Here is an 18,147-nt window from a genome sequence, read left to right on the forward strand (position 1 = left end):
CCAGCACCAGAGACATCACACTTCAGATACCACGGGTGTTATGTATGACTCAATACATTGCAATCTGGTCTGTATTCAGTCAAAGTCAGAACTTGTGTGCTTTGTGTTTACTAATCCTTTAAAGATACCAGACCCTTTCCCTGCTCCCAGCTGGCCTCTAAAAATGAATTATAATTGCAATTTAGTTTGCATTCAACACACCTTCACACAAATTACCGACACATTCATGTAACAGCCCAGGTCAAATTTTCTATTGTATTTTCACCAGAGCAGTTGTGAACAAGTTTGACTGGATTAAGAGTTATGTTTTCTTTAAAAATCATAGGATGGCTGAACATAGCTTTAGTTATAAGTTCATATTTATTATACAAAATTGTTTTATTTTTTTCCCACAATACTCTTATGACATGAATAGTAATAAAAAATAAAGACAGACAATCAAACAAACATGGAACACGTCTTGAATGAGTTATGCATCTCACCAAACTCTCCTTGGAAATGGCCAAGACGTCAGACAAACAGGCTCTATCCACAGGTTCCAAATAGTTTCCATGCAGTTCAAGAACTCTGAAACTTTAATGGAGACACCCAGACCCCAGTCCCTGAGCATGCTCAGACACACCAGCTGGATGCAGTTGCCATGCCAACAGAGTTTACCATCAAGTACTGTACTGTATTTCAAAACCACTATCAAGCTGTACTACCAAGATACACCACTAGGGGAGCACCATACCGTATCACTGCAAAATTAAAATCTAATCTTTCATATTGGGCACAGCAATTCATTATATTTTTAGCTACTGTGCTTTAACTTTTTTCCAGTAAGACAAATGGCAAAGCAAGTAAGACCTGAGCATCCTCAATCCAGAGTCCTGGCTATGTCTTTGAAATAAAATAAAAAGGTACTTATTTAGATACATAACAAAATTTTTTATTAATGCATACTTTTTCTAAAATGTTAAACAGTTCTTTTATACACTACCTTTTAAATGTAGGGTTTTTGGCAGCAATTAAACAAACCCAATAAAGTGTTGTGTTTTTTCATGTTACATGTGTTTCTTTTGCTTGTGTCAATGTCTATCTCGCACAGACAAGTGAATCACCAAAGATATACTGATACAGACACAGATCGCTTGTTACCAGAGCAACCCAAAACCCCACGCACAAACTCACGCTCGCGCGCGCGCACACACCCTTGCACACAGGCATGCACACAAAAAATGAAGACAAAAGGAATTACAAAAAAAAATTAAATGGAAAAGAAAATTAAGACTTGATGCCCATGCGAACCCCAAGTTTAATAAAGGGGCTTTTCAGGCAAAGGGTTCTGCGGTTTTTAAATTTGGCATGCTAGTCCCCCAGTACTACTTCAAAGCGACATTTTCAGCATTACTTGTTCCCCAAAAATGATGCAGGACCTTTGAGTAAACAGTTCGTACAAACTGAGGCAAGCAGGGCGACCTTTGAAGTCTAAGCATGAAAAAAAGGTTTCAAGAATATAAAGGACACAGAGTCCCAACACTGTTCCTTTCTGATTATGCGCCAGTATTTATGAGCCCTGCCATTCATTTAAGAGTGAAAAAAGATGTCTACGATTTTTTTTAAATCTCTGAATGAGCAAAAACAAAAGGCCTTTGAGTTTTACCGAATCTACATGCTAAACGTTTGTGTTCTTACTTTGATAAGTCAAAATGTAATCGAGTAGGCTGTCTTAAGGGAGTCCCTTTAGAATGGAGCAGATGACACAATGAAGACTGAAGCACTTCCTTCCCAATGTCTGACGAAAAATGAAGTTTAACATTAGCCAATGTTTAAAGTAATCACTAGTTTAGCACATCTCACATTTTGAAAGGAATTCTATACTCATCTTCACTTCTTTTGCGTCCCAAAATGCAGTGTAGGTTGCTGCATAGCAATGTAGATTGTCCCCAATGTGTATTCGGAAATCATATAAGAAAAACTCACTTCTCGCGTGCTGGACCAGTTTCTTCAAAGCACTTACTGTTCATGGATTTCATGTGACAATTCTCAGCATATAATACAAATGTCACCAGCTGCCTTTCACTACGAACTGAAGGACAACAGGAAGTCATCCTTAATGAGGAAGTCAAACAGGTAAAGGGACTCGTGTTCACTCCAGTCCCGCAGTGTAGGCTCAAAGGTTTTCACATCAGAAGTGTACACTGTTACACCTTTCAAACATTCACAAATATGAATAAAAAAAAAATGAAAACACCTGCAAAACAGCTAGCCACGTTCGCACTGCAATAAAGCCACCAAAATCAACTCTCAGATAAAAGAGGATGGGGGTGGGGAGGGGGGGTTGAGGGGCTACAGATTTGGAATATTTCAACTGTATTTTTTTAATAGCAGTATATACATGTATATTTCGTAGGTGTTCTTAAAAGGACATTATATTTTGTTTAATTTCAATACATTTCCTGGTTCTGTCGTTGCTCACTTTCATGCAGCAAATGCATTATCTCAATGCCTTGTTTTTCCTCAATTTCACAAATTCTTAAGGCAAATTTGGAATCTTTGTTGCCGTTTTCGAAGACGGTGGGGCCATGGCGCCAAGTCCGCCTCACCCCCTCACTTCTCCCGGCCTCTGTCCCTCAAGTACCGTTTTTTTGTGTGTATGGATTTCTCTCGAAAGACAGCCAGTAATTGTTGTTGGATTTGTTGGTCGTTGTCGGCGCCACACACACAACCCCCCACCCCCCCACCCCCAACCCTCCCTCTGTTGAATGTGTGTTTTTGTTTTTCCTGAGATGGTGCTCTCCCCCCGCCTCTCAGAACACGGTGCATTTCTTGCCACGTTTCTTCACCGGGGGAGGACAGAGGACAGCGCGAATGGCCTCATCGAACACCGTCTTCAGGCCGCGCTGAGTCAGAGCGGAGCACTCCAGGTACTTCACAGCGCCTGGGAGTGGACAGCAACACAACAACACATGAGCAGATGCCCGGCACACCAGCCCCCACAAAGTCAACACATGAATAGAAAGAGGCAAGGAGTTTTCATAATGGAAGTCCAGCAGAGAATTCAGCTTGTCTGGTTATGACTCAAAGAAATGTCTACATAATGGCCCTCCCACTTCAGAGACATGAAAAAACTGGAATATGGCAATCAGATTTAACATTCATCCATCCATCTTCTAACCTTCCAATTCAGGATTGCAAGAAACGGGCACAAGGATACACACTGGACGGGGGTCCATTACAGTGTTGACAGATATACAAACACACACACTCACACCTTGAACAATCTTCCCAGAAGCTAATTAGCCTACCAGTGTATCTTTGGACTGTGTTTGGGAGGTAACCAGAACACACAAAGGAAACCTAGTCAAAGACAGGGAAAACATGCAAACACCTCACAGATAGCACCTCAGGTCTGCAATTGAACCTAGGGCCCCAGCTCTTGAGGCAGCAATGGCTGCCACTACACCTCCATGCCACTAAGCAAATTTAACATCTCCATGTTAAATGGTTTATGATTATATTTAGAAGTGGTGCCATTTGCCGGGACGCCACAATGTCCAAACAACACACTCTCCTGTAGGAAATGAAGAAGTCACTCCAACAGGTCACAGCAAACTTCATCAAGTTCAAATTTTTGGTTTTCTTTAAGTCTTTTTCACTATTTTATATAAAGTTGAGCTCTGGCAGGAAGAAAAATGGGAGATAGGAATGACACTAGCTTGTTAATTCCACAGGCACTTTTCATCTGAGAATATAGAGCTTGATAGAATGGATTCCAAGCATTAAGGGTAAAAAGGGAAAGGTCTTTAACTCCAGTCAGTGTTATTAAATTATTAAAATATTATTGGTCTTTTTTTCCATGGTGTCCAAGATGAGTTTAGTTAATGTGCTGGTATAACTGGAGGATTTTGTGTTCCTGACTACATTAAAGAAACAAGCGCATGTGCGCACACTCATACACAAGTACACAAATGCAGAAAACAAAGGCTCCTTTGATAGCAACTGATGGTTCAGTCTGATTCTGCTCACTTTATTCCTATGGCATCTTCAACTGCCCCACCCCCACCGCTACCACTACTCTGCCACACAAAGTAGCTCTCTTCCACTTCAGTACCACAGGGGTGGCACCCATCACAACCCACTACAACGAAAGTCATACAGAAAGTGCTCTCCGCTAAATGATGAAACTCGGAGAGAAAACAGATGCCAAAGAAACTACACCCCATGAAGTCCCAAAGTGAGGTTGGTTCTATGTTGATGTATAGCTTTTGGTTTATGGTTTTTGTATTAACTTACACAGAACAATTGGTCTCATAAAAGGTGAAAAACACCTCTAATTCGTCTCAACAAAAAGACAACAATCAGGCACATTTCAAAAACCAAAATCCCAGAAAAACAGACATATGACATAGGCGATGTGAATGACAGTACACTGCTAATATGCCAGATGTGTAAAAGTCGTGGAATAGGTCTTTTGATAGAAGAAGCGATTCACTATTGAAAATTAAAAGACTCACCAGAAATCTCTCAACTGAATATTTCTTCTTTAGCGCAAGGCAGAAATGCAACTGTATAAATCCCTTATATTTTTTTTTACTTAACTTTATTTAAGAGCGTAGCAAGTAAATTCAAAACTAAAGGTTTCCCTTTCGGACAGGAAATTTCTTTAGTAACAACCTGCCTCCGTTTTTAATTGTAAAATGTTTCGAAAGAACACACACTTTTACAACTTCACTTTCACCCCTGCCTCCTAACTCAAATGATTTGTCTTCCATTTCAAACAATATAAAAAGACAACATCTACGTAACTTCACCTAATTTTTTTAACCTTAAACATGTCTTAGGTAATGCCCCTTCCCCACAATACACACATAGATAGATAGATACTTTATTGATCCCGTGAGGGAAATTGCAGTGCAAATAGTCAGTCCTCTGATTTATAAAAGCACGTGAAATCTGTCTGATTCTTTTCTTTGGAGAAGTAAATCTTAACATAGAGGTTTCGACATTTGTTGTTGTTGTGATTCCTTGGAAAGACTTCCTACTCTTACCAATTTCCCTGGCCATCGCCAGCCCCTGGGGATAGGTGATGGGTGCCAGTTTCTTGTCCCTGAGGCGCTCAATGGTGTCCTTATCATCTCGCAGGTCCAGCTTAGTGCCCACCAGGATGATGGGGGTGTTCGGACAGTGATGTCGCACTTCAGGGTACCACTGCTCACAAAGAAAGGGAGGGGTTGCAAGATATATCTAATCACAGAATCAGCCAGACCATAAATATGGGTTTCTAGATGACCAGTGAACATGATAATATAAGTCTAGTGCAGCTATCAGGTTCCTCCAATGCTATTCCAAATGAGGGGCAACTCCAGTCCTGCAAGGACAGATTCCTGCCAGCTTCCCAGGTACTTTTTAATAAGCAATTGATTGACACCTACAAAATAACCCAGGGACATGACTTTCACATTCAGATCAGTTCAATAAAGCAGTGAATGTCCAAGGAGGAATAAATCCAGAGCACCATGTTGCCCTCAAGGTCTCTATTTGGCCATCTGTGGTCTAGGAGTCTTGCTTATAGAGACTCCAAGGCAGCTGGCGTTCTAGGTAGTTCATCAAGACTCATATATACTCCTTCCCATTTTAAAACATATCACTTTATATCCAATGATTACTGACTTTCCTCCTACATTCTTCTTTCTAACTTACAAACCCTTACAGCTCAGCCTCAGCTAATGACTGAGTGCACTCTGCAGGGGAACAATTGTTGTGTTGTACAGTTTACTAAAGCCCAACACATGAACACAGGACGGTTCACTTTGTAACACTCATTTATATTCACTCTTTACCACTTCTTCACAGACATATGAGACAAAATCACATACAAAAGCACACACGTCAACAAGAAATTAAACGTAAGGGAATTGTCAGTATACAATGATGATGTCATTTTAATTATGCATCCTTATTAATTAATTAATCATGGAACCCCCGGTTAAATCTACCCCCTGTGCCTTTCAGAACTTTTGAAGAAGTCTATGAAGCAATGTTTTGATCTCCCTTTATTGGAAATAACAGGAGATATTATTTTAACTCTACAGGCATGCCTGTGACAATCCAGAGAAGGGAAAGCTTTTTCAGGAGCTACGGGCAGGAACGGCACACGGTCAGCCTGGCTTCAGCACACAACCACAAGGATACAGGAAGACCAGTACTGACCTTTGCTCTGACATTCTCAAAGGAAGCCGGGCTCACCAGAGAGAAGCATATCAAGAATACATCCTGTTAAACAGCAAAGAGAAAAGCCAGTTAATGTAAGCCAGGCACTCTGGTGAGCAATTAATAATCAACCATTGATATCAATCAATCAATCTGATAGAAACAAATCAGGAGCCCTGGATGCTTCTAATAATTCCATAAATTAGGACTTTGAAAAAAATGACTACAGCACTATGCTTTTCCTTTTATGTTTGTCCAATGCACGATGGTATTAATTTACTGCAATAAATGTTCAAAAACATGGTTTTTGTTTAGGAAAAATGGATAGATTTTTGTTTTCAGCAAACATGGTTACCACAGTGTTTCTGAAGGAACACGACAACAGATATATTAAGACCATGGCACGGAAAACTGCATCACTTGTATTGAAATGAGGAACAGAACTGGAATATTTAGAAGGTGATTTTACATCAGTCTACTTCTGGCTCCTTATTTTAGGCACGCGTTGCCTGTGGGGATTTCGACATCATTTTCCACTACTGGAAAAAAGCAGACGTAATGGCTTTTGCTTCAGCTGAGCCCCTGTAACTAGCGAGCAGAAGGTCTGAGCGCTCAAATTGCTCTTTAGTGGACATTTGTACCAATCACTTAAAAAGAAAACTAAGGAGGGAGCATAGTGTCCGTGTTTCTCTGCCTCGGCCCTGGTAGAAGGAGCTGTTGTCTGTGAGCTGTGTAAGAATGCACCAAACACAAGCAAACTGCAAACTGAGTGGAGCACAGGGCGTCTATTTAGCAGTGGGATTACAGAATAGCAGTTGACTGACAGATTCCTGTGCACTAACTCATAAAAGGAGACTGGAGGGAACCTTGTGGCTCCGGTTCCAGTTAATTGAAATGCAGGGAGGGTAACAGGGTCAGGACGGGGGATTAATACCTGGCACAGTGAACAATAGCTGTACCACCTGACTCACCCCGTCAGGCAAGAGACAACAGTCAGCCCCAGCACAATACAGGGATTATATTAAAAGACCTTCCGATCCTATACACATCCTAGCGTGCATACATTTATTCTTCAGCATAGGGTTCCACGCTTTTCTGGTGGTGGAATTTTGCAGAGAAAAACACAATACACAACAGTACCATAAAAAGCAGCTTTTAAACCAAATGAAGTATAACTGCGTTGAGAGAAACGCAATCTAGAGTATACTGTACTTCCCCTGGCTGGTTTTAAAAGTGACTCATACACAGTCAGGTCACTCACCATGTTAAAATGCATCTTTCACTCTCTTCGTGGACGGCGCAGTCACATTAAATACCTTTCCTTTCGTATACGTACTGTACACGTGCACAACATTACACACTGGACATGAACGTTGCAATCCTGAACAGAGCAATTCAACCTGACACCTGAACACCAGAAGTCCTTCTGTGTATATAAATATTGGTCTGAACACAAAATTTAAAACTCTTATATTCTGCTTATAGTTGGAGTGTTCTTTGGAATAATTTTTATCTTTTGCAATTTGGTTACATAATTCATCTCTGTAAAAGCTATAAGCATTCTTCATGCACCTTTTAAGCGTAGTAGGAAGTATTCTAAAATAAATTCTGTAGTTTCAACATGAAACAAGTGGCACATTATTGTTTAGCAGTGCTAATTTTACTGCAGTGGCTTCTATGCTTTGTCTTACATTATTTCTTCTTTGTTGTGTACTCTGTGGGTTCTGTGATGTTGACTAACTGGGGTTTTGCACCAGCTCATTCTGAACTGTGGAATGTGCAACAACGAAACACTTCCCCCATGTGACTCTCATCCAGCAATCACTTGTTGGCTGAACACTTACAGTACTTATCCCAGGGGTTCAGGTGAACAGCCTAAACAGAAACAAGAAACAGTACAACAACAAAAAATGACAATAAAACAAGAAAAGGGAACTTGAACTCATACAGTCTGTGGATAGGAGAGTGGTCTCAGGCGGTCATAGTCCTCCTGTCCTGCTGTATCCCATAAGCCCAGGTTCACAGGCTTCCCATCTACCATCACATTGGCAGAGTAGTTATCAAAACTGCAAGAGAGGGGATGGCATTGTCAAACTGTACCAAGCAACAGTCCATGGAGAAGCCCAGATAATTGCGACACGGTCCCGAAATAACTTTCCGCTTCCGAACTTGCAAAGAATTACACCACTGAATTATCTCTTCATTCCAGTTTCCTGCTCTTATTCATATCCTCTGAACATGTAGTTTGAAGTGTGGCAGTGAGAGCCACATAGCTAGGACTTCCTGAGGCCCCGACATGAAAATCCAAGAACAAAGCTCCTCTTTTCTGGACACTCCACTCAAAGCACTTTACCGGTAATGGGGACTCCCCTCCACCACCACCAGTGTGCAGCATCCACCTGGATGATCCAAGGGCAGACAAAGTGTGCCAGAACGCTCACCACACATCAGCTATCAGTGGGGAGGAGAGCAGAGTAATGAAGCCAATTCATAGTTGGGGATTATTAGGAGACCATGATTGGTAAGGGCCAATGGGAAATTTGGCCAGGACGCCGGGGTTACACCCCTACTCTTTTCGAGAAACGCCCTGGGATTTTTAATGACCACAGAGAGTCAGAACCTCGGTCTTATGTCTCATCCGGAGGACATCACTATACTGGGGCATTAGGACCCACATGGACCGCAGGGTGAGCGTCCCCTGCTGGCCCCACTAACACCTCTTCCAGCAGCAATCTTAGTTTTTCCCAAGAGGTCTCCCATCCAGGTACTGACCAGGCACACACCTGCTTAGCTTCAGTGGGTTGCCAGTTGTGAGATGCAGAGTGATATGGCTGCTGGCACTATAATAACGTATAGTGTTCCATTTGTTTCAGTTTATGAAGAAAACTGTTTAAGTTACAAACACTGCATAATGTACTGCTGTCCCTTCATGTCTCTAGTACATCATATTTGGCTGAGAAGCATTCTGATGGAGCCCCAATCGTCACCCATCCGATCCTGCTGGTACTCACACAGTGGGGATGTACTCTCCAGGGAAGGCATTTGTGGTGTAGCTGATGAGCAGGCAGGTCTTACCCACAGCACTATAAGAAAGCAGAGGCAGTAAATCAAGTTAAAAATACCAAAAAGAGAACAGCAGAACTAGGACATTCACTGCCGCTCCTCTCCCTAGCAAAAGCAGCAATGCAATGCAGAGGATTACAAGCAACAGTGCCCGGGAACTATCGGGAAAACAGCATTACATCATCCCTTGTGCAGCAGTGAATGACTGCATCAGGGCAGGATTTGTTCTGGATCACCATGAACTGTACCCGTGCCATCTTAGGCCAGGGCAACTTAATGCGTCTCCTTTCCGATCTATACTACTTTGTTCCAATTTGCTGCTTTTTCATGAAGTTGAACAGAGTCATGAATCAATTAAGCAATTAAGAGGAGAGAGCTAATGCAGTGCAATGGGCTGGAAAGAATGCTTGCTGAGCCATTCTGCTTTCGGGACATGTGCCATCGTGACCTGACCCTTGCAGCATCTGATATTCACACCTCTAAGGAACACACGTCTTCTCGCGATCACCAGCCCCCTGCCTGTAGAGTACGTTGCTCTGGTAACTAAAGAGGAAGCCCCGATACATGAGATGCTCTTATCAGGTCATCCGCAGGGAAAGAAAGAAAATCATCGGAAACTGAAGTCAATCTGTGACATCTGAATACTGCAGGGAATAAACTTACTCTTGATTTCTCACACCTGCTGACGTGACCCATGAAATTAGCGTGTGTGAGTTATAGGGGTCTCGCCCAGTGCTCATCAAATTTACCCTGATAATGCTAGAACATCTCTACAGTTCCCACCCCCACACAAAGTAAGCAAATTCAGTCAATACCAACCCAGCCTCTCTGTGACACTCGGTATTCTACTCATCGCTACTGCTGCTCAATTAGTCCTGCATGAATCAATTTTTTCCCCCAACAGGCCGAAAAGGATCATTTTTAAATAAACAAATTAAAGCCCCTGACAAAGCTTGGCATGTCACAAGACGAGTGTCATCACGTGGATTTGGTTTTTGCCTAACCTGGTATTGCATACTGCAGGCATGCAAAATAAGGATTCTTTTTTAATCAAAAATATTTTTTTTTCAGCAAAGAAACAGAATCTCTTCTTTGTAACCTATCGTTTTGCTCTGTTGTGCATTTTAACTGTGCTTTTGATTCTTCCGATAGTACAGCCTTCCTGTGAGTGCAAGCTGTGAAGGACGTGTTTTTCTCTGATCTGTTACCCAGTCAACATCTCTTAATTGTTTAAACTTAATTTGTACAGCAAGCCCACCAAGGCAAAGCACACTGAAACAGTTCTCATGAAAATGCACAAAAGCTTAAGTTTTCCCAAGCATAGATTTTGTTCTTTTGGTGGATTAATTTTTGCTTCATTTGGGGAATTTTATATACGTTTTTTTTCCCTTTATACTGTGCCCCATAGCTGTGTCAAGTGCCCTTCCAAATGTAAACTACCATCACCAACACAGTGACATTATTTCACAGAACATATCAGTGACATCGTAAGTGAAGCAGCAGAACACTTCCTTACCGTACACCTTGTACACCTTCCTCTTGTACTGCTTTTTAATAATAGTGTGTAGCAATCAGACAATTGACAGGACACTTTACAAACCAGAAAATGGCTTCCACACTCTTGTCTCCTGCAACTTTGCACCAAGCCACTTCATGGCTTGTGGAGACTCCTATTACTGTCACTACATCGTACTTCTTGCTCTGAGAGTCCTGGTGGTGAATCCAGGTAGAGCTGGGCGATATTTCGATAACGATAATTATCGCAATATAATTTTCCTCTATATAATTTTATCAAAAGTTCGATAAATGTTCAATATATATGTTTATGCTTGGCGCATGCGTACAAAATACAGCGCGAGTGCGCGTACGTGTTGCAGACCAGGCAGCTAACAGATCTGTTTAATGTTTCTGCTGTTTGGCAAGTGTTTGTTGTGTTCTTAAAATAAAGAGTTGTTTAATTTACCAATTAACTGTCTGGTTTCTTCAACTTTCACTCAGGAGAAAGAATCTGCCTTTAAACTTGAAAGAAATAATGATTTGACATTTATCGTGATAATTATCGATATCGACTGATACAAAAATGTTTATCGTGATAATGTTTTTGGCCGTATCGCCCAGCCCTAAATCCAGGTGATGTGGGTGAGATTGGTCTTCAGCTACGCTCTTCTACACAACAGAACTGCATGAATGAAAACTGGTCTCATCTTCTAACAACATCGCGATATTCAGCCATGTGTTCTCTCCCAAGTTTTTACTAAGGGCTAAAATCACTTTTAGATTTAATAGTTTTCTATGAAACAAAATCAAATAAGAGAAACAAGCCAGGCCAACGTCAAGAAATGTAAAATGTATTTTGTTACAAAAAATGGTTGAGAAGTCATAAACGATTAACTAGGTTAAAGTATAACCCTCTCTGACATGACTATGGCAGCCACAAAGGTCCACAAAAAAGGTCCAGAAACATCAGTGTTTCTTGTCCAGGGTCTTGAGGATGAAAGCTTTTGGCTTGATTTTAGAGAGAGCTTCCAGCCAAGGGGAAAAAGGCCTAAAGGTGGTAAAATCTGAAATGGGCTCATCTCAAAAACATAACTAAGATCTAAAAGGCTGAGATAAATTCAGACTTCTTTTATGACTATACTGGCCCACTCTGGCAGTCTAAGATCTACAACACAGTGAAGTACAGTACTGGATGGAGGATTCTCAGGGATAGCACAACTGCAAACTCAAACAAACAGGATCCAAGAATATTACCCAACAGTTCAGCCATTTCTGCCACTTCTTAAGGACTTCTTGATTACATAACACTAATAACATTGCCTCCACATGAAGCAGAACCCTGTTGCCTTTGGCACTGTGCACTCACTGTGAACACAGGAGACAAAATCTTCCGTTTGCCTGTGTTGACCACATTAAGATTGAAATTAGTTTGGCATTGATAAACACCAAAGATACAAGAGAAACTATAATCATGAGCCTTCTTTACAGCCTTTATCAGAAGTAACAGGAACATGTTACCTTCCCTTGTCGCAAGGGTCATCTGGGCACACTAGTCTGCTATTCAAAGACAGCCCTAACTTCTCAAATCCACATGATGCCATGATAAAAGGAAACAATGTTTCTCATTCTGTTCCCACCAAGTGTTCCTTACAACCCTCAACATGACTGATGGCACCTCAGACCATTTGTCATATATCAGGCGTTAACTCTTATCTCAGCTGACCAAGGGGTCAGTGGTTACTGTGTGGTGAAACAGGAAGAACTCCCCAGCACAAATCTCTAGCTATAGGTGGCAGATTGGATGCTTTCTTTTACAAAATTCTTCCTTGGAGGGGACTACGAAGCAATAATCTGTTAGGAGTAGACAAAGTTATATAAGAAACTATCAGGGTTCATTTTGAAGTTCTCCGATACCAGTAAAAGTCTGGTATTTAAATGTGTTCTTCCAACTTGCACTGCCCTACAACACTGTGGAACAAATAGTGAGCACGGATGGAAAAATACGGTTTTATACTTTAAAACTATAGAGGTATGATCATAGATTTTACACAATCAAGTGCAAAGTCTGGCTGAAAATATACCCAATCCAGGAAATACCATCTGTAAAAGTTAACAAGAGAAAAGCTTAATCATTACTATGAAAAAATTTGAAGCAATTATTTTAGATATACCCACCCGTTTCAGAATACCTCATTGTGTGTTTTTGCTTCTCTTGGCCCACAGCAATGGACCCCACAACTGTACATAAAAATAATAAGGAAGGGTAGGCAGACTTCTCTAACCCTTGCACCTTCGAACCATTGCAGATTGCGCCGCCCTGTAGCTGAAGTTCAGCATCAACCGGAACAGACACACGACCCTCACAATGTCTGGGGTGCCACAGAGAGCCAGGAGGCTTGGCTTACTAATCCCGCCCTCCTTCATGGTGCTCGGCCAACTGTCCGTCCCCTCTTGGGGTATCTTGCTCACAGCTGGCTAGTGACATATGCAGACATTCAACTACATTAAATAAAAAGGCAGCTGCTTCCTGACATACTAACTTCAAGAGACATAGGAGTGATAAAAAAGGTTGACAAGATAGGTGGACAGCAAGGCAAATATGACAGTTTCAGCTGATTTCTGCATGTGCAGGTATGTACACACGAGCAGACAACACTCTCCAAGATTATAAACACAGAGTACAGGAAGGCTTGGCCACAAATATTAGTGTTTATGCTTTCCTTTGATCCTTAGATTAATACCTTTACATCCCTGAATAGACAACAGTTTCCTCTTTTATACAATACTATAGACACTGATATCTAAGTGTAATCACAGTGTAAACTGTGTCCTCTTTATAGCCAGGAAGCTGTATGTCAAGAAGTGGGGTGTGGTCCCTGAAAAATAACTTTAAGCATTAATGTCTGGAGAAAACTAACAAAATAACACACAGTATACGAACAACCCAAGATGTGCATGGTGTTTCCAAACGAGAAACCACATTGTAAGTCCTATAACAAGTACTTAAACAACTGTATTTACCTGTGAGTTTGCAAGTACGTTTTTGGAGAAATCAGATATACTTTTCTATGAAGCGTTCTACAGTAAGGACCAGCATTTTGATAAAAGAAATCAAGTCCCTGAAAAGGAGAGAAAAACCAAAAGCATGTCTTCCACTACCTAAAGCTCTGAGGTTGAGGCAGGTCCCTCACACTTTCTGCCTTCTTCCGTTTTATACATGCATAACCCAAACCGAGAAACGAGAGGACAAATTAGCCATGTCTGTCTGGCTGGCTGCCTGCTGCTGAAATCTCCCCTCCTGCTCTCTCTCCCAATGTGACAGACTCTGTCCTACATAGACTTAGCTGGGGGGCAGACTCCCAGCCCCCTGTCGCTGTTATCTGTTCAGATCAGTGGGAGGACAGGGATGGAGGAATGCAAAGTGACAGCTCTGCGAGAGGTACAAACACAGACCCAGAATAAATCGGAAAAGGGGGCAACCATGGGGAGGTGCTGGCGGGGAGGGGGGTTCAATAACTGCGGAGCTGTGCGCATGAAAGCTTCACAGCCACAGGGGCTGGCCTTTCTTGGCAGCGTGAAACCACCACACAACTGTCTGGACTACTGAGCTGTGAAAGGCGGCTATCCGGCCGGTAACTAATAAAGAGCTGCCTGAAGAAGCTGCTTGTGGGAGGTGCAAGGCTGCTGTCATGTGACAGCTGGATCCAGGCTGAATTCTTAACTCTTCGGTGCCCAGGCTCTACTCACCCACTCCTTCCCAGCCAGTCCTAACTTCAAGATATGATGGGATTGCAGCAATGAGCGCTACAGTATGGTGGAGTACATACCTTGTTGGATTCTGCCTTAGAGGCATTCAGTCATAATCCCACAGGTGGTAACTTCAGCCAAGCACACACACCAAATTTCATAATTGACATCAAAAGCACTACGGTCACACTCAACTTTCATACTGATTATGGGATTATAACATAGTATTTAGGCCTGTAGATTATGAACGCAACATAGTTAATGTCCACAGTGCACCAGAACAAGCTGCAATCGCTGGGAAGGAGGGAAATCCCCACAAGCCTTCCCAAAACCACAATGCCTTCCTCTACCTAAAGCCCCGAGGTGAAGGCAAAACTCTTCCTGCCTTCTACAGAAACACACTTTGCGACAGAGAGGATCATCTAAACAGAATCTTCAGAAAATGCTTCGAGGTGCCAGGCAGGAAATTACCCTGACCGAACAAATAAGGAATTTCTTCCATTAACTACGACCTGAGGTTAAGGCAGGATTTGCACTTTTCCTGCCTCCTACAGAAACACCCTTGGACAGCCCAAACCAAAAGGCGAGACAAGACGAGAGGGCAGAAATTACCCACGTCTCTCTGACTGGCTGCCTGCTGTCACAGGCTTCCCTCCTGCTTTCAGTAGGACCGACGACGTCCGACACACAGGACCGAGCGACAGTGAAAGAGGTGTCACCAAGCGGCTCAACTCCACAATTATTTTCCACTTTTCATCTGGTTTTGTGTGCGCATCACTGAGGTCTGGGTAAATATTACCCTTGGAAAACAGAAACTTCTGTAGTATTTTGCACCGAGCTTTCTCACTCTTTTTAAGAATTATTTCCATTCACATTTGTAGCCTTGATTAGACGAGAGTCCTGTCACCAGGCACTGAAAATGGCTCATTCTTCAGTGTACATCTGAATGATTCCCTATTTCTACAAATTCTTTTTTCAACAGGTAAAGACCATGTAAAGAACAGGGAACAAAAAAATCAATACAAATCAATTTATATAGGTTAAACTAGGAAAATGCAATTAGATGCAGAAATATCTAAATTCTTTTAGTGACGGCTCATTAATTGGCGATAAAGAAAAGGCACTTCTGAGAGATGATAATGAGCAATCATCCCAATAGAAACCACATACTTTTCTCCCCAACAAAAATTAAATTTTGACACAAGGCTTCAATCTGTAAAACATGTTTTGCAAATTAGCCTGATAGTGTCAAGAGCAGTAATGGCTACTGGGCTGAGGAAGGTGAGGGCAGCCACTCCCAGCGCGACTGAGGAAGAATCTCTCTGCCAGGGAACTGAGAAATCTTTAGGACAAGAGGTTGAGCTTACATTTCCACACCAGAGGAAAGCCCAAGAAGACGCAAAGCACGAGAGACATAATATGGGGTGGGGAGTCAAAAAGAGAATTTAGAAAATAAGCAAGACTAGCAGCTCGAGAAGACGGCATGAAGAAATTTTCTTTGAAATCGACGGGTCACGTGTTATATTGGAGAGTTTGTTCTGATAACAGATGGTAACGAAATTCGGGTTTTCAAACCCCAACCACAAATGCTAAGAGATCCCAAAGCATTACCAGACTGACAGGAATGACAGCCGATGCCGCATCAACCCTCTTAATCAAAACCTGTTTATGCTGAAAGTTGTGCTTCACTTTTACGAAAGGTTAACGATTCCGGATTGTTTTAAATCTCACGAAAAAATACGACTATAAAAACCTTTTATGATGGCCCTGTTCTAATAGACATTCAAAGAAGTATAAACTTATTCACAAAACAATCGAACGTTGACAGTAGTGACAGGATGTCAATGAAAGCAGCTGCCATTAACAAGTGTGAATACAGCCTTTCAAACCAGAACCCAGTACGGAAATCCAGTGATGAACAGTTCTGTCCTACCGTTACAGTATATCGCCATGGACTACACAGAATCGAAGGGTGCAAACGGAAACACCCCTTCCCTTTTAATGAAATATAAACGCATATTATTTGCACAGGAAACCATTCACCCAATTTACAAGAAAAAAAATAGGAGAAGCAGGTTCTATATGTAGGACCTCAGAGCAATTTATCAGTGGAGTCGCCACTGGATCTTTAGTTTTAGGGATTGTGACTGTCCATTTCAGTCTCCCATTAAAGCTCAGGGCGAATACACCCATCCAGGCTCGACAATATCTTTTTTTCTTCTACCAGTGAATTTAACTTATTTTGAGGCCAAACCAAATACCCCCACCCAGCAACAGATTATCCCAGATCTGCCCACCCGAAATGCACCAAATTCTGCCGTATTCACAGCCATCTGAACAGAGAGATTTATAGCCTGCATTTTGCATTTACTGGACCCAAAAATAACCGATCAACGCCCACTAAACCAAGTTGAAACCAGCATTACTGAAAAGCAACCAGAAGCAGGAGTGCAAAGACCGATACATTTGCCTTCACAATTAAAATCATATAGGTGTGAAACCATTACATCATAAAATATGCATAGCTCTGCCGAAGCTGTATGTACAGCCAGCTTTCAAATCCAAGCGGCTACTGTACTAAATCCAGCTTAGAACTCGGCCCCCTTTTTTTCAAATAAAATGCCATGATTGTGCTTATTTAAATTCATTCCAAAGGACATCACATGCAAACTGTCACTCACACTACCATTGTTTTAAAATTTCCTTCCCCAGAAGATGACCGTTTAATAAGGTGGAAATACCGTAGTTTTTTCATTGCACGTTTTCCACATCAACCGCATTCTTTCAAGTATTTTTTTCCGTGGAATTTCGGAAATGACTAAAATATGAATCCAGCGCAAGGAATTCGAGCCAAACACACATCTTTTACAAATCACCTTAACTGAATACAATTTTTACGATGAAAAACGGGGAATACAGAGATTCTACCTATTTTTTCAGCCCAGAGACAAGCCCCAGCCCTTCTTGCAACAATTGCATTCTCACACAGATGCCTCTTTCATTCGCACGGGGGCAAAGAAAATGTATTTCAAACGCGGTCTGAGATATTTTTACTTACCCGTCGCCGACAACCACGCACTTAATGGCCTGCATTTGCAGAGAGTGAGGTTTTTACACACACAGGACTCCCCAAGATATTTTAAATTCGCCCGATTGTGACTGCGATTCGAGATTTCTGTTAATAATAACGGGGCTGGTTCGGCAAACGACAGAGCTGCAGCAGCAGAGTCAAATGCCGACAATAGCCGATTCTCTCCGGAAAGAGGCGAGCCCGTTTAAAGGGACCGTACATCGCTACCCCCTCCCAAAAATGTGGCTTTTGAAAATGTTGTCCTTCCTGCTTCCCAAAGTCTTTCGGTTACTTTTTATTCTTGGTGGTTTTAATGTCTTTTGATCTCGCGTAAATGCCTGCGTTTGATGTACCCTGCTTTCTCTGTTTAATACGAACTCTTAAGTTTTTAAAATGTTTTAATTTCTAAAATACGTTCAGCCAACAACTATTGTTTATAATTAAGATTACTTTTAATTAGCGGATTGTACACTGTAAACCACACTGAGATGGAGCTAGCTCTGTGAATTGATTTATCATGAAAATGAAATCCGACTTTTATATTTGGATAAGGCTCCTGTGAGTTAATAGCGTAC

At 41.7% G+C, this 18,147-nt stretch overlaps 1 protein-coding gene across 1 annotated transcript; it reads right to left on the reverse strand.

Moving 5' to 3' along the window:
* Positions 1-341: 341 nt before the first annotated feature.
* LOC148652675 (ras-related C3 botulinum toxin substrate 3) lies at positions 342-17,759 on the reverse strand. Its single transcript, XM_088599701.1, has 6 exons — positions 17,561-17,759; positions 9,207-9,278; positions 8,144-8,261; positions 6,196-6,258; positions 5,034-5,193; positions 342-2,923 (listed from the first exon to the last, which is right to left on the reverse strand). Exons 1-6 carry the CDS (start codon positions 17,593-17,595, stop codon positions 2,793-2,795), a joined length of 579 nt encoding a protein of 192 aa, XP_088455827.1. The 5' UTR covers positions 17,596-17,759; the 3' UTR covers positions 342-2,792.
* Between the last annotated feature and the right edge of the window lie 388 nt (positions 17,760-18,147).

The sequence above is a fragment of the Lepisosteus platostomus genome, chromosome 11 (assembly GCF_059453375.1).
Source record: "Lepisosteus platostomus isolate fLepPlt1 chromosome 11, fLepPlt1.hap1, whole genome shotgun sequence".
Taxonomy (NCBI): Eukaryota; Metazoa; Chordata; class Actinopteri; order Semionotiformes; family Lepisosteidae; genus Lepisosteus; species Lepisosteus platostomus.